General features: G+C 37.3%; 1 protein-coding gene across 1 annotated transcript in view; it reads left to right on the plus strand.

Annotated features, from left to right (window-relative positions):
* The first annotated feature begins 310 nt into the window (after positions 1-310).
* The window catches only part of LOC134657458 (octopamine receptor Oamb), a 65,950-nt gene continuing 47,688 nt past the window's right edge, over positions 311-18,572 (plus strand). Inside the window, exons 1-2 of the mRNA XM_063513019.1 lie at positions 311-484; positions 7,046-7,188. Of these exons, the coding sequence (XP_063369089.1) occupies positions 367-484; positions 7,046-7,188 (261 nt within the window). The 5' untranslated portion in view covers positions 311-366. The remainder of the gene's footprint in view (positions 485-7,045; positions 7,189-18,572) is intronic.

Genomic DNA, 18,572 nt, shown 5'->3' on the forward strand with positions numbered 1-18,572 from the left:
TCGTTACAAGTTTTTAAATTTGAATATGGAACTCGGTCTTATATTTCAACATCGTAACTATGCTCGTCACATCGTCACTGTGGGACTATTTCGTCAAAAAAACGTTTTTTTATTGAGTATCTTTACGATGTCTTTAGGTAAATATACAAAAAATATAGAGATACATGTACTGGTGCTCGACGCGGTACATGTCATCTTGAAACTTAAGTCATTGTCAATAGAGGTGACAGCAGGGTGTCATCTATTGGGCATTAGCAGGTCGAGCACTAGTACGTTTACTTTAGGCCTTATAAAATATCATAAAATTTCTTTATCCTCAGAACCAATGGCGACCTGACACACCCCCCCTTGCGCTGACCATGCGCTATGCGCTCGCTGAACGAGACAGCATGCGCGGCGCTGCTGGAAGACGTGCGCTGGGACGAGCCTGCCAGCCTCGTCTCTCTTGCCGTGCTCGCGCTCATCGACGTGCTCGTCATTGCAGGTACGACTCCCAACCAGCCTGGCTAGCACATGATTCGCGTGACAGTATGTCGCGGCTAGATACCCGTCCCCCTTTAATTAATACAGTTAGTGTAAGGCCTGAGTGGACGCTCGGAGCGGAGCGTTCGGCGGGGCGTGCAGCGTGGCGTCGGGCTCACAAGTGATGTGTGCAGCGTCCACTCAGGCTTAAGTGTTAGTGTAAGGCCTGAGTGGACGCTTGAGTTGGGCGTGCAGCGGGGCGGGGAGCGGGGCGTGCATGTTAAACAAATGCAAGCGTATAGGAGCGGCCTTAGTGCACGCTGCTCAAATCCCTTGGGAGCTCGACGCCACGCTGCACGCCCCGCCGAACGCTCCGCTTCGAGCCTTCAGGCCTTACACTTAGAAAAATACGGGTAGTCTATATCTCGCGGCGAGATACTGTCGCACCAATCATGTGCTAGGCCTACCGGCCATTTAATCGAAAAAACTATCATCCTACTAATCACATAACCAACCCACTATATGTAATACTTAATAACAACTTAAGTCAAAATATTTTTTTGTTAACTTTGTACCATTGTCGTGTAAAACCAGTCCAAAACGTGTAGTTTAAAAATAATATCAAATAAAAGAAAACCGTTTTTAAACAAGAAACCCTGACGACAATACCCTATCTTATACCTTTAAACGAACAATTCTTGTTTATTTATTTATTTATTTATTTATTTATATATTTCGGGGTCACGGCTCTAACGATTTCGATGAAATTTACTATATGGGGGTTTTCGGGGGCGAGAAATTGATCTAGCTAGGTCTTATCTCTGGGAAAACGCGCACTTTCGAGTTTTTATATGTTTTCCGAGCGAAGCTCGGTCACTCAGATATTATTTATTTACTTTATAAACATCACTAAAACAGTTACCTAACTTAATATATAGTCAAGTACTTTCTCAGAGAGATACTTATGTCTAAAGTTGTTTCGCTTAACGTAATTGGAGACTAGGGTTGTTGCTATTGCTACTGCGAACAGAGCAATTGCCTCTAGCCAATATGACTTCTCCTCTTCCTTGCGTTGTATTCCTCAATATTGAGGTCCGTTATATCATTTTTTCTCTCTTAAATATGATATTTCTCCAACTGTTTCTGTATTTGAACGGAGCCCTAAAAATTACCTTTAATTAACTCGTTAATTTCTTTTCATTGTCCGATCACTACAAAAATTACTGTGCGGTATCAGTGACGGTTAGTGATTTAAATAATATAATGTTTTTTCTCTGTAACGTTGTACTACTCAATTGGTTATCATGAGTTGAAAGTTCTGTAAGCTTCAGTAATACTCTAGATGTTTGACTTCAAAGCCTTAAGACTCTGCTGGTTTAAACATCTGATACATTATTCAAGAGCTATTGGATCAGGTTAAAAACATTTCTAGGAAAATAAGCAGTTTCGTCTCTAGGAAAGAAAATCCAATTATAATCCGATACTTGGTGGTCCGTAAGTTCAATAGGTAATAATTATAACATCAAGCTCTCCAAACGGACTCTACGTGTTGAATTTATATCCCCACGCAAGCCTATCAAAAGACCGGGATAATAGGCCCGTGCAATCCAAGGAGATACAAATACTTAATAATAAAGTTCTTTATTGAGATTACCAGGATCCACAGTATTTTGTTAGTTAGGTACTTACATATATTTTATGTTTTATTTATAACTAAGGTTAGTAGATTTATAATAATATAAAATGTAATAAATTTTTGACAAAAATTTCATTTTTGGTACTAGCTTTTATCGCTGACTGTACTTTTCTTAAGACAGACAACTAATACTCATCGAGACAATTCTAAAAACCCCTAACACAATTAGGTTGCGTTGATTCATCATAGAGTTCCACCTTGGCCACCTTCTGTCTCCATCATCAGATCAGCTCGATGGTACCATAATATTGCATTGTCACCCGACTACATGTGTATCATGCAAATTCTCAGCTTCATTGGAAGTCGGGAAGTGAGTCAAATTTAACTTGCAAGATTTGACCCGTAGGTACAAAAATACACACATAGGTACATTGCAAGTTAAATAAAAGCTTGTAAAATGTAATAAAGTGTGGAAAAAATTAATGGGCCCTGAAGGGAAAGTGCTTTAAAACCTTAAGTTAGCTCATTTTGCAAACATTCTTTTATTTTTTTAAGTAAAGAAAGAAAACTGCATTTAAAGTCAAATTCAATTCAAAGAAATCTTTGAATGCAGTTTTGAATCATTTCAAAATTAAAGTAATGTTTCTTTGACATTGGCAGATCAGTATCAATTGGAAACAGATCGAATAACTACAACTCGGACTGGCCTATTATTTTCTTCAATCGTTTTTTTTTTGTAATTTTGGTTATTTTTTTTGCTTGTAAAAATTTGTCATGTGAAAGTGCCCCTGTGGCCTATTTGCTGAATAAGTATTTGATGTTTGAATAAAACGAATGTAAATAAATGGGCGTTTTTTTTAAGTTGTCCCCAACACTTTTTTTTTTCAAATTTGGGATTTTTTATGTTATTTCTACTCAGAATCACGAGCTCTTTCTATCCTAATAGGAGAAAAAAAGTGTCCTGTTTTTATTTCCATTCCGTCACCATTTTTCATAGACTTTGTATGGCGGTCACGGAATGGAAAGATCGAAAAATGTATGGAAATTTTGGGACACTTTTTTTCTCCTATTAGGATAGAAAGAGCTCGTGATTCTGAGTAGAAATAACATAACAAATCCCAAATTTGAAAAAAAAAGTGTTGGGGACAACTTAAAAAAAGAAACGCCCAAATCACAGATCAGTCAGCGCCACCTGACATCGCCACTTGTCAGACTCAAAACTTGGAAACTTCTTATTTATTCAAAAGTTTTTCAATATTTCGACGTCGCCTGTGGCCGACATCTGCGAGGAACGGTTTGGTGAAATGAAGTAAAGGTGCGTTTACACTCAGCATTCATTTTATTATGTAGACCAGCCAAATGTACTGTAAACTGTGTGAAGTGTGCAATAATGTGAGGTGACTATTGTATTGTGTTGTAGTTACACGGAATCAGAAAGTCTAAAATACGTAGGGCAAGTTGTAGCAAAATAAATTATACGTATTTAAATGTCAGTTAATCAGAGATTTGGAATGAAAATAAGTACTAGAAAATAAGTATAAACAGCAGAAATACACACAAACAGAGTGCATTACCTATATAAATATCGAATGCCTATTAATTTAATCTAAAGCTCTAGCAAAGTATTCTTTGATGGAATAATAGAACTAGGTAGTAATAAAATTTATTTTTGTCTAAGTTTTCATTCAAATGTTTTTATTAGATCCTGGAATTATAGTTTTATTATTATAGATCCTTACTGCGGTGTTATTTAATCTCTTGTCAAAACATTAAACATCTGTATTATTTATTATTTTTCCATTATTTCTCCATTGGATCGTCAGCCTAACAACCTCTCAGTCAGGTGGTACATAAAGAATTACCATTCTCAAACAACTCCGTGGCTTCGCTTCTGCCGTAACTCAATAAAAACTTGTGCGGAGGCGATATTGCTGTTATTTCGATTACTTACCGAAAATTCGTTTACAAGAAAACCTGCCGGGCTAGCACATGATTGGCGCGACAGTATCTCGCGGCGAGATAGACCCGTACCTCTCTTTGATTAACATTGTTAGAAAAAGATGGGTTTATCTCGCCGCGAGATACTGTCGCGCCAATCATGTGATAGGACTACTGTATACAGGGTTATAACCGCGAAAATCGAAGTTCGCAAGTTGCGGGCATCTGTCTCTGTCACTCTAATTACGCTTTTATTGGAGTAAAAGATAAAGATTCTCGCGGTTTTCGCGGTAGCCCCCCAGTACGTGTTCCGTTACTTTTTGTAGCATCTGTCATCCCAATCATTTTTATTTTCATTTGGCGTTTGTCGATGTACGTACACACGGGATTGTAACGCCATTTGGGGTCCTAGCTAAATTGGTTGTTCCATACATACGCTATAGAACATCCAATTTAGTTAGAAACCTAAATGGCGTGACTATCCGATTGACATCTCGGCTAGGTTCCCAGATCAAGTACCTACTTCATCAAGTGATTTTCGGCTGGATCGAAATAATATAAATAATATCTTCTTTTAAAGTGTCATTTTATGGAACTTATTGCTAACTATTGTAAACAAACCGCCATATTAAAATTGTCTCTGAATGTCAATTTACTAGTGACTTTTGTTTACAACATAGTTAGCAAGTTCCATAGAATGACACTTTACAATGCAAAAGTTTAAACTTTAAAGTTATTCAATCAGTAATTTCTGTCGTTTTATATGTGGATGGAATTCCGTTTTCTATCAATAATTATCATCTTGGCTAGGTCCCCTGGAGATCAACTTATTTTGTTTAAAATGAGCCGAATAGCAATGAGAATAAGAACTCTGTTCATGCAGAATATGTATTTGTAGGGAAATTCCTTTTATTGATGACGTTTTAGAACTTCGAGTTTCGAGTGTACGTGAGCTTATCAGATCGAAGTTTACGCGAGTTTGAATAATGATGACAGCACATATTGAAAAGTTCGGACAGATAAAGATAAGTTTTAACAGGAGAAGTATTCTGATTTTAACATTTTGTTATAGTTTTGATATTATTGTATGTCGAAACCTCACTATGTTTTATTTAATTGATCTACTGCTAGTTCATATCAAAAGACTTGCTTATGAACGCTACTCTCTTTAAATTATTTTTTTCTATGAATTTAGTACCTATTTATTATTCATAATACATATTACGCAACAGTAAACAAAACAGCGTTCGCGAGCGACATTTTAGTGATATTTCCTAATTTTAATTTATAACAAGCAGAAACGTCTGCAAACGACGCTATTAAGCTTAGAATAAATTTAAACGTGGAAAAATTACTGTCTTGAGTTTCCTGCTAATTTGTTATTCTGAATAGATGTATATTTAACTGTGAAATATTATAAGCCCTTAAGCCTCATCACCGTTGGCCTGTCAGTTAGGCTGGCATCCCGCCACGCGTCAGCGCGGAAATCCACCCTCTTTCTACTAGGGATGCCGGAAAATTCACATCCGCAATTTGTGATTTATTATAGAGTGGGTTACTGGCCCCTATTTCAACCACGGCGACAGGTGCGACAATTCGACAAATGTCACTGTTGCTGACGTCACAGGCATCCATGGGCTACGGTTACCGCTTACCATCGGGCGGGCCGTATTCCTGTTTGCCACCATCATTGTATTACAGATTTAAAAAAAAATTTATTATATCGGAAAAAAACAGGTAAACTCTTTCGAAGTTTATGATGATGATGATGACAATTGTCACACGATTTAATAGAATCTTGACAGAAAATGAGTTCTGTGTCGGAATTTCGTGACAATTGTCGTGTTTCTTGTGACAATTGTCATTAGCTTCGCAAAATAAGTAAGTACTTATTTATTGGCGATATAATGGAGTTTTTTTTAATTAATATGGTGGTGGCAAACAAGCACACCGCCCGTCCGACGGTAAGCGGTTACCGTAGTCTATGGAGGTCTGTGACGTCAGTAACAGTGATGTCGACCTGTCACCGTAGTGAAATAGGGGCCTGGTTGTGGTGGAGAAAATGTGATAAAGGTTGAAGCAGGATAGCCTTTGAAAAATTGCCCCTAGAGCGTTTGATTTGAAACTATAACCAAACGATGCCTTTTAAGAGGATAATACTCTGCACAATATTTCAACCCCCTCTGACCCCCTGGGGGTCCACAATACCCGATAAACCCCAAAGCTATATAATTTTTTCCTTCAAATCTATGAGATGGACGAATCCCCAATTTTGCTTAAATATTATTGGAACTAAAGGCCATTAATGGAAATAATTAAAGCTAAATGTGTAACAACCTGTATAATGACTTCCAGTCTTGGCACATACACTATTTCTTTTAAATATGTACTATGTAACGTATTATCTACGTCATATCCTAAATTCATTCGCTTAGCAAGGGTGGACCACTGTGAAATGAAATAATAATCTGAATCTGAATTGTAAAAAATAGTAGGTAATTTTTTTTAAAGCTAACAGTTCATCCTTATTTTCTTCACTAACTGTTTTTCCCTCCCTATTCCTAGAAAGCGGATTGGCGACAATATTTCCCAATTCCCTGCATAATGAATTTATACGCGCAGAAAATTTTATAATAGTCTCTCGCCTTCGGGATAAATTATTTTCTTTCTCAGTTTTATTTTCTCCGATTCGACTTGATTTTGTGTGAATTGTGAATTCTAAATTCTTTAGGACTGGGGGTATTTTCCTTATGTTAAATGGCACGTAGAATTTTTAAAGTGTGTTTAAGTGGATTAATTGCGTTTAAAGCTAAGAGAATAGAGTATACCTATCTTAGAGTGTTACTGTCATGCTAAATTATGTAGCCACAGTACATTTACTGCCATCTTTTGTCAGAAAATTAAAACTGTTAGAACGCCATTTGACTTTAATCCTTATTCTTTCACTGATATGTGTATGTTAAATGTCAAAAATTAACTAAATTAAATATTTGTATTGTATTGTTTCAGGCAACTGTCTGGTGATCGCCGCTGTCCTGTGCTCATCGAAGCTGCGCAGTGTCACCAACTTGTTCATCGTGTCGTTGGCCGTCGCCGATCTACTGGTCGGAGTGGCTGTGTTGCCGTTCTCTGCCACTAGGGAAGTGTTCGAGGTGAGTCAATAGATGGCGCTATAAGAAATTTCTAAAACGCACTTTAATTATTTTCTTGTTGAAGAAAAATAAGAAACCATTGAAGTTATGAGTGTAATACTGAGTGTTGTACTGTAAGTACATTATATCTGAATATGTGCTCAGTTAGTGGGGGTAGCTGTGTCGACGCTTTCCGCTGCTAAGGAATTTTTCGAGGTAAGCCAATAGATGGCGCTGATATTTTGTAAGAGTTTCTACAACGCGCTAAAAAGTTATGTAATTTAAGCGTATTACTTCTCAGTTTCTAGGCTCAAACTCCTCATATTCGAACTTAAATAAAATCTTACTTATATAAACTAGTCACCTAACTACGTTCTTGCAAAATTTCATTAACGTAGCGTAACGTGACCTTTTTACCATATTGCAGTTTACTTTGTAAAGGTTAGACTTGCATATGCATCTCATTACTGCAATGGAAGGGCCCTCAAAATGGCTACGTCCTCGACTTGACTTGTTCAAACATGTCTAGTATTGTGCTGCGTTTGGAATCACTGGTGCGAGTAGGTACTGTCGAGGCTAGTGGTACTTGTTTGGGGAACCTCTGTAACCTAATGGGTTCAATAAGTAAATCAGGAAATAGTTATTTTCGATACAAGTGCAAAAAAGAGGAAATTCGAAACGAGTGGCGATAAATTAAAACACAACCGAAGGGAGTGTTTTAAATCGACACGAGTTGCGAATTACCTATTCGCACGTGTATCGAACAACGTTTTACAGTACATATGGCACTTTAAAGTTTCGACATACGCACGAAAAGTGCTATTTTACGCACTAGTGCGGAAAAGTAGCCTCATATGTACTGTAAAATATATTATATTACTCGGCCCATACGTTTCGTCTACTTTGGGCCCTCTTTGGGTTAGATTTCTTCGTGATTTTGTTGTAAGTTCTATGGGGAAGTTTGCTTAGTATCTAACACATTTTTGAAATCAAGGATCCCGACCTCAAAATCACCCAATTTATAAATAATCTACTTATATTTATTTAGAAAAAAAAATACGTCGGGTCTAAACGCAGCACAAATATGAATCGGACTTCTATTTGCAACCTGTATACAATTCAATTACTCGGCCAAAGTTATATGACATAACTTGCATGCAAGTTACTTGTTCAAGTCTCGTGGTTTATTTACATTGCGTTGGCATATGATATGTCATGGAATATGTATGATATGTTTACTTTGCTAATACGGACTGTAATATGTTATTTGCTTTAGTTAGGGAATTAGGCAAGCGTGAAACACGAATTTACAAGGTAACTACGTACAATCTAGTTACTCTCTTAGCTAGACCTCGTAAAAACTGAATAAATGTATGGCTCCGCCATTTAGAATAATTTCCAAAAACTGAATAAAAAACATTTACCATGACATCAACTGCATAAACGCTGCAGCAGTAATGTAACCAAATTAATAGCTAAAAAAGCGGCCAAGTGCGAGTCGGACTCGCCCATGAAGGGTTCCGTATTTAGGCGATTTATGACGTATAAAAAAAAACTACTTACTAGATCTCGTTCAAACCAATTTTCGGTGGAAGTTTACATGGTAATGTACATCATATATTTTTTTTAGTTTTATCATTCTCTTATTTTAGAAGTTACAGGGGGGGGGACACACATTTTACCACTTTGGAAGTGTCTCTCGCGCAAACTATTCAGTTTAGAAAAAAATGATATTAGAAACCTCAATATCATTTTTGAAGACCTATCCATAGATACCCCACACGTATGGGTTTGATGAAAAAATTTTTTTTGAGTTTCAGTTCGAAGTATGGGGAACCCCAAAAATTTATTGTTTTTTTTCTATTTTTGTATGAAAATCTTAATGCGGTTCACAGAATACATCTACTTACCAAGTTTCAACAGTATAGTTCTTATAGTTTCGGAGAAAAGTGGCTGTGACATACGGACGGACAGACAGACGGACAGACAGACAGACATGACGAATTTATAAGGGTTCCGTTTTTTGCCATTTGGCTACGGGCCAAGTGCGAGTCGGACTCGCCCATGAAGGGTTCCGTATTTAGGCGATTTATGACGTATAAAAAAAAAACTACTTACTAGATCTCGTTCAAACCAATTTTCGGTGGAAGTTTACATGGTAATGTACATCATATATTTTTTTTAGTTTTATCATTCTCTTATTTTAGAAGTTACAGGGGGGGGGACACACATTTTACCACTTTGGAAGTGTCTCTCGCGCAAACTATTCAGTTTAGAAAAAAATGATATTAGAAACCTCAATATCATTTTTGAAGACCTATCCATAGATACCCCACACGTATGGGTTTGATGAAAAAAAATTTTTTGAGTTTCAGTTCGAAGTATGGGGAACCCCAAACATTTATTGTTTTTTTTCTATTTTTGTATGAAAATCTTAATGCGGTTCACAGAATACATCTACTTACCAAGTTTCAACAGTATAGTTCTTATAGTTTCGGAGAAAAGTGGCTGTGACATACGGACGGACAGACAGACTGACAGACGGACAGACAGACAGACATGACGAATCTATAAGGGTTCCGTTTTTTGCCATTTGGCTACGGAACCCTAAAAACAACGGATTGCACTCAGGGAGTGCCGGCAGAAGAGAAAACTCAATCACTATTGCAAAATGTCTGCACTATGTATAATTGAGGTTAACGCCATCTAGCGTTATTTCGTCGCATTACTTGAAACCCCTACGCACATCACTGTTAGTCTTCTTCCTCGCGTTGTCCCGGCATTTTTGCCACGGCTCATGGGAGCCTGGGGTCCGCTTGGCAAATAATCCCAGTAATTGGCGTGGGCACTAGTTTTAGTTAAAGCACATCACTGTTAGTACTCGAGTTATATTAATACCAGTTAGAGCGAAACTCACTAGATGGCATTTAAATCACAGCATTTAAGTAATAGTTTTTCGATCAGGTCACGTGTCCGTCTTACGGTCACGTGACACCTGTTAACGAGTTTAAAATTTTTTCGCCATCAAGTGCACAGCGCCGCTAAAGAAGTTTTCACTTCAAAAATACTACAATTTAGAATTTTACCTGTGTCATATAAACTGACCTTCAAGAAAATAGCGTCATCTTAAATGCCGGCAACGCACATATAACCCCGTTGGTGTTTCGGGTGTCCATGGGCAACGGTAATCGCTTACCTACCATCAGGCGATTAGTCTGCTCGTTTGCCTCCTACATCATTAAAAAAAAGAAAATTCTACTAAAACCCTTTAAAGTTTCGGCTATTCAGGTTACACAAGCGACAAAGCCGTGTTTACTTTTTAAAATCCAACGGGCGACGGACAAAAGATACTCCGTAAATAACTGATTCAATGCGACCCGACTATATTCCAGTTTCTTACCTAGTACTCGAGAATCCAGGTTTCTCTAACCAATATAACTTACCTCTAGATTCAAAACAAAAACTGGTAAACACAACTAAAAAATCTATTTTATTTTAACATCATTTTGGAAAAGAGCTGGTACTCTTCAAACTGCTGGATCGATTTATATGAAACATAGCTCAGAACTACCGCAAGAAAACGCACTATCTCACTGATTTAAACTTTCACGATTTTAACACACTTAATCGCGTAGTCGCGCTATCTCGTCAAAAAACCGCATCGAAATCGCTCCATCCGTTAGAGAGCTACGATGCCACAGACAAACAAGCATTGGCGTCAAACATATAACACCCCCTTTTTGCGTCGGGGGTTAAACCTCACGTATACTGGTTCAATTAAAGCGCTCAAATTGACTGCATTCAGTAAGCTTTTATAATATTCCAAGTTCTAATAACCTCCATAAAGAGACACTCATATCTAGCGACTTAACGTGCTCCAATCAAAATCCAACCTTGTCTACTTAGAATTCAAAATCGTTTGTCGAATCTCTGCATCCAACTATCAAGACCATTCGAATTTCGAACGTAGCTTCGCTGCGAAGCGTCGATATTAGCTTGTTTTTATCGTGTACTAAAATCGTGAAAGATGTCAATTGATTTTAGACTTAAATAGCGTAGTTTAAAGTCGTGTTTTGAATGGCAGGTGAATTCAAATTTATCCCTTCGCTAGACACATCTGTTGCTAGCAGCCGCTATTTCCATTGCTAAGTTAGCATAAGCCTTAACCAATATAAGCTGATCCCTCATTTCGAATAGTTTTCTAAAATGTCTAGATCAATTTATATTGGATAGTAAGGCAAAGGTTATTTTGACGAGAAATTCAGGCCAGGCGAAGTGTCTAATTACGAAAATATGATGGCTTATTGTTATGGCCCCTTATATAATGCAGTTTAAATAGTTATGGAATTCATAACTGGGGTATTCAGGTTTGTTTTAGTCGGCAACCTTGTGATTCATTCATTCATATTCATTTACCTTATGTTGTCATCTAGTTGCGAGTTCATGCTGAAGGTAGGTACCTACCTCCTTTACAGTGTAGACTAGAGTTTGTGAAGTTAGGGCTTGTAGAGTTAGGGCTTGTAGAGTTAGGGCGTGTAGAGTTAGAAGCTTGGCTCTACGTGAGATCTGATAATTTTTTGACAGTTCGAGCCATACGGTCTCGTCTTGGCCACATTTTACATGAAAATGTTAGTCATTGCTCTAGTTTTCGTCCATTTGACGGATTAGCAAATAATACTTAGGTACTCAGGTACTTAGGTACAGGTATACTTAGGAGGTAGGTATTTTTAATTTGTACTTGCGAAATATAATTTTTATGTATAGATAAAGTCAGTAGAAAAAGGCGGCAAATTTGAAAAATGTAGGCGCGAAGGGATATCGTCCCATAGAAAATTTGAATTTCGCGCCTTTTTCTACTGACAAGATTTGCTTGACCATCTAAATCTAAATAGAAAATTATTGTTTAAACATTAAGGATTGCAGTAAGTCCTTTGGGCAGCAATGTAGGTTTATATTAAAATATCGTCAAGTGGACGAAAACTAGCACAGTGACCCTATTTATTTCCAAATCCCAATTGCATGAAACTCACCCAAAACTGTATAATATTTCATACAGCCTCCATTACCCTTCACCGTCATCGCACCTGTCAATAAAAATATATCCAGCCAGTACCGAGCTACAATTTCAAACAGCTTTCTTTTATTAGAAATTAAACCTTATTGGCTACCGAATAAGGTTCATTTGCAAAATAGGGGAAAACTAGTGTTACTGACAGTTGGCAAGACTGTTCTCGGTGACAGTAAATGACAGGTGACGTCGGAGCGGAACGGTGTACTTTTTTGTCTTTTTTATTTATTTTCATGTTCATTTTACACTTTACTTGTAAAAGGTAATGGATTTGTCAGTCTGTTTAAAATATGCATGTTATTCTGCTACGACGGAGCCAAAAACAGGGTTTTGAATTTTTGATTATGTTTTTAGCAGTCTATGTATGTTAAGTATATTTTAAGTAGGTAGAAATATACATAACTATAGGTAAAGCCTGACTATGTTATGAACATTGTCATGTAGAATTATGGTGACAGTACAGTATAGTATGAAATAGTTCCAGTGAAATTCCGCAACATGGCGCGTGATCATATATTCCTGGTCAGGCTTTATATATAGTCCGTCAACCAAATCTTGTCAGTAGCAATGTAAAGCAAACTAAAGTAGGGCAACACTCAAAGAGCAGTATTGCGCTAAGAAAAGCAGCAATGTACATCGAACCAACAGATTTTTTTTTCCGCTGAGCGCGCCCTGCGTACGTCAATTCAAATTGTCACTCGCGGTTTATTGAAAAAAATTGAAACATGGACGGACAATTTAAAAGCGATGTTAAAACAATGTTAATCAAAATGATGAACAAATTTGAAGATATCAAAAACAACTGCTTATATTCTCTTTGTTCCCTATCTATGTCTTCTAAGTTTACTAAAATAAAATCATATCAAAATGCAGATAATTAGATAGTGCATATATTTGTTATTTACAATATAATATGCCACTTGTTAATGTAAATTAGTGTACTGTTCTGGATGAATATGACATACCTGTGTAATTTTTTTGATTGGTATATATTGTACAATATACATATTAAAAATAAAACAACTGATATTTGGGTGTTTATTTAATTTAAAGGTAAATAAGATAAGGGTCACTTTTCGACTTGGTTGCGTTGTACACGTACATAAACCGCCATAGGTAAGTATTGTCTGAAAAGATACTACCTACTACGAACGCCTTATATTGGGCAAGATTTAATCCTGCAACAAACATGTATGGATTAGGTAGATATTGCGAAAGAACGGCGATATAATCAAGGCTCTTAATACTGTTTAAAAGGTTTACCTTTGTAAATAGTCACAACTGATTGCTGAAAATATTAGACATGTGGGCCTATGGACGGTTTCCAGGACACAATTTATGGTCTTGTTGGATAGATTTAGGCATACGTTTTAATTTTATTTATGCCTTTTAACCCTAAAACAAAAAAACTGAACATAATCTTAAAAGTTCGAAAGAGTTCTTCCAGTATGTACTTGTCATAACCTCAATTTTTAGTAATGTTTACCATCAACGAGCATGATTGTACATTGTAGGCCCCTTAGCTTTGCTTATTCTTATTTAATGTATTGGTATTTAATGGTGACAGCAGAAATATCTCTTGAAACAGAAACGATTCAGAATGAAAACCAAATGAAAACAAATAAGGTGACGGCTGTCGTTCACGATCCACATTCCACAGATAAAACACAGATGACACGCGTTTTGGAATTATTTGAACACAGTGTTGCTAACCCGCGATTTTTCAAATTTGCCGCCTTTTACTACTGACAAGATTTGGTTGACGGACTTTAGGTACCTAGTAATAGTAGGTATACATGGTCAAAACTACCTCGGTTTTAATAAAAAGTGGCAATCAATACACTTTTGCAGCAGGGGTGGCCAAGGCGACATTTTTATTTTTTATAACGAAAGAGGAAGTTAAAAAGAAGTTATATTTTGAGTTTAGCTTTATCAATCTTTTCTGGTCAAAACATTTTTTTGGTAAAGAAACCTTAGAGAGTGAGAGGGCCTGTTTGTGAGCTTGACGTCTCTTCTATTCGAATATCGTACAGTCAGCACCATTCACTTACTTCTGCTGCTGACTGTACCTTCGTATAACGTACTACGACCCGCATTCGAGCCCGAAGTTATCTGTGCAATCGTTGGAAACCAGGAGGCCAATTCTAACATGCATTTTGATGTAAATGATGCTATTTTGGTATTATTCGTCCGCGCGTCTCGCTCGCTCCAGCTATACCTACATGTATGAACATGAACAAGTACTAAAATGACACCATATAGAGATCAATTTGACATCAAATAATAGGGGCCCGATTCAGATTTTGTAATAGACATCTATTAGATATCTTTTAGACATCGCCAAGATACGATAACGATATGTTTAAGATCTAACCTGTCAAGGACATTTCCGCGATTCTGGAGATACTCTGGAACGATTTCCACAAGATATTACTTAGAGATCTAATTCACGTCTAATAGATATCTAACACTATCTATCGTAAAAGTGACATTGGTTGCCCGAATTGTGCTGCAAAAGAGAACTAGTTGAAATCCAAACTATACCTAACGTATCTAGAATGGATCTAGTACGTGTCGTCTCTTGTGAATATGTTGAAGTTCGAATACGGCAGTAGATTCGGATTGGCCTCCAGAGGGTTGATTCTGATTTAACAATTTGCTATAGTTTCGAACTGGGTTTACTGGGTGGGATGATACCTATCATTTCGCATGCACCAATCAGCGTACAATGCGTATAATCTATGCCCCTTCGTTTGACATCAGTCGATTTATTTATTATTATGAGAATTAGGAGCGAATACAATTTTCATACAATTTTGTAAATGCTCTTTACCCTACATAATAATAATTGAACATTAAAAAATATATCTAACGAAGAGTTAGACCAAGGTTAGCGAATAGAGTTAGACCAAGCTTAGTTGGCAGAGATTTTGATAGCCCAGACGGTGCAAATATTAAGTAAACGGCATAATTTCATACCTAGGAGTTTGACGTTTAAAATAACACTTGCACCGTATTGGCTATCAAAATCGCTGCAAACTTAGCTTGGTCTAACTCTAGCTGGGGTTGATATACATCTAATGGTGTTAAAATATTGAAGTGAAAACCTCTTTAGCGGCGCTGGGCACTTTTTGAGGTGGGGAAAAAATGATAAACTCGACACAGCGTAAGGCAATCACGTGACCGTAAGGGGCGTAAGGCGATCACGTGACCGTAAGCCCCGTAAGGATGCTACTCAATTTAAATGGCATTTAAATCAATAAAGAAAAACTCAATGTTATTTGACATTAATGTTGCGGACTCCTTTTCAAGACTCTTTACCTATGTTCAAATAATTTGACGTTGTCATGGCAGTATGTAAATAAGCATGTCTATGAAAAAGTGTGATCTTATTTGAGAATGATAATAATATATAAGAAATAAATAGAATGCCTCCGCTAAACGTATGTATCGTGTTACCGGGCGTCGGTAACATAGTGAGGTGAGTTTTCACTTCTATCGGCACTCCCGGAGTGCAACCGTTGTTGCTTTTTTTTAATAAGTAATGTTAATATCTAGACAGGAAAATGAGGACTACGTTTGTATGAAAAGGCGATTTTGAGCAGACGTCCAATTTCGTCTAAATCGGTTATTTTAAATAGATAAAGGGATCCAACCATTGACGTATAATATCTAAGGACGGGCTAATGGGGCACTAAACATCGTACTAGTTCAGCGGTGCTACCCACGAATTCGAGCCAATCGTGCAGTCTAACGCGACTAGTTTCGACCAATAGCGCGCGTAATGCGAACTCGTCAACCAATCGCGCGCGTGATGCGAACTCATGAACCAATCGCGTTGTAGAAATTTCACACCGCTGTACTGGCCCCTGTCATGCCTCATTATTATTGCCCGTAAAGCCAGTCCCTAGATATCTATTTCAATGGATCCAACACAGTGTTACTTTGCTATTGACATCTGTATTTACGAGTGCATTTAAAACAACCGGAAATAATTAAATTGTAGGATTAGATACGCTATTGCTTTAAGAGACGAATCACTTTCCACCTTTATCTTTACCTGGTGTATTCTAATATTTATTTTATATATTTAACTAGCTACCCGCCCCGGCTTCGCACGGGTTAACAAATTATACATAAACCTTCCTATTGAATCACTCTATCAAATCGCATCAGCGCATCACAATCCGTTGCGTAGTTTTAAAGATCTAAGCATACATAGGGGCAGACAGCGGAAAGCGACTTTGTTTTATACTTTGTAGTGATACAACGGTATATCGACGGACGAATAGATAGATACATAGTAACTATCGATTGATTTTTTTTTCAAGATGAATAAAAATATTAACCTCTTCGGGCAAGACTCGAACTTGCAACCTTTCGGAACTCCAGTCCGTTCACTTTTAACCAGCTGAGCTACCGAAACTCACCAGACGCGTGCGAATCTTTCCACTTCTTCCCATTTAAGATAATCCAATTGAAAACCAATTTACGTTTCCGCTGCGTTCAGGATTGCAAAACAACCTGCAGTCAGCTAGTTGTATAAAAGTAGTAATTCCGAAGAATAGCCCACCTTGGCAAAGTCTTTACACAGCTGGAAAGTGGGTCAATTATTTATATCAATGGCTGGGCCGTAATGTCCGTAATCCAATAGAATCCTTCGGGCCTTATTTCGAAGCGGCGTAGCCAAGGAGATATTGAGTTGGGATTCTGTTGTAATCATTTGATATGGTTTTGATCTTACGACACGACTACCGAGAAAAAGAAGATCGTAATTTCTTTGTCTGGCTCTCTGCATCTCTCGCAAGAGCGATAGAGAGGCAGTAACGAAATTTCGATTTTCTTTCGCGGCAGGCAGGCCCTTTGACACGACTCGCACAGCATCTCATGCGCAGTAGGGCGTTTTTTTTTTGTTGTCCCCTACACTTTTTTTTTTTCAAATTTGGGATTTCTTATGTTATTTCTACTCAGAATCACGAGCTCTTTGTATCCTAATAGGAGAAAAAAAGTGTCCTAAGGTTTTTATTTCCATTCCGTCACCATTTTTCATAGACTTTGTATGGCGGTCGCGAAATGGAAAGATCGAAAAATGTATGGAAATTTTGGGACACTTTTTTTCTCCTATTAGGATAGAAAGAGCTCGTGATTCTGAGTAGAAATAACATAAAAAATCCCAAATTTGAAAAATAAGTGTAGGGGACAACAAAAAAAAACGCCCAGTAATAAGTGCGAGCGAGATGTCTAATAAAATGATATAGGCAGCATTACAGCTGGAGTATTGCAGCGCGATATTGCCGTCGACTGCATCGCTGTCACAAATGTCAAAATCAATGTTAAAGCCCGGAAATTAGATGTTTGATATTAAAAATAAAATCATAACCTTATCATATTCCTAAAACAGAATTGGCATTGCTGAAGATAGCGTGGAAAAATGGTTCGGGTGATTTTTGGATGAATCAGGGTAGACGTTATGACAGGTTTATTTTTGTGACATCTCGCTGGTCCTCAGATTTGACACGAGGAACGAGCATTATTTGTACAGTCAGCACACGGGATTGTTAAGCCATTCACTGCCATATTCGAACTTCAAGAAGAGACGACACATACTAGATCCATTCTAGATACGTTATAGATTAGATTTCAACTAGTTCACTTTTGCAGCGCAATTCGAGCAACCAATGTCACTTTTACGTTAGATATCTATTAGATGTGAATTGGATCTCTAAGCCTTATCTTGTGTAAATCGTTCAAGAGTATCTCCAGAATCGCGCAAATGTCAAATTTGACAGGTTATCGTATCTTGGCGATGTCTAAAGGATATCTAACAGATGTCTATTTCAAAATCCGAATCGGGCCCTCAGGGTCTTAGCTAAATTGGTTGTTCCATACATACGCTATGGAATGTCCAATTTGGCTAGAACCCCTGGACAGTCAGCATCAATAATAGCTTATGTAACAACAAGCTTTATAGAGTTATATCTCTGCAGTTTGTGAAGGAAATTGTATGTTCACTACATAGTATAAAACAAAGTCGCTTCCCGCTGTCTGTCTGTCCCTATGGACGCTTAGATCTTTAAAACTACGCAACGGATCTTGACCCGGTTTTTTAATAGATAGTGATTCAAAAGGAAGGTTTATGTATAATTTGTTAACCCGTGCGAAGCCGGGGCGGGTCGCCAGTAAATGATAAACTGTTCATTTCAATGAACAATTACATAGGTATTCATTTTGATAGGTTCTATAATTAAATTGTACACATAATAAAATTACAAACAAGTGTTTACTGGCAGCATTATACATACTACAACCAACATATTGTAGATTAAGTTCAAAATTA

Source organism: Cydia amplana, chromosome 20 (genome assembly GCF_948474715.1).
Source record: "Cydia amplana chromosome 20, ilCydAmpl1.1, whole genome shotgun sequence".
In the NCBI taxonomy this organism is placed as follows: domain Eukaryota; kingdom Metazoa; phylum Arthropoda; class Insecta; order Lepidoptera; family Tortricidae; genus Cydia; species Cydia amplana.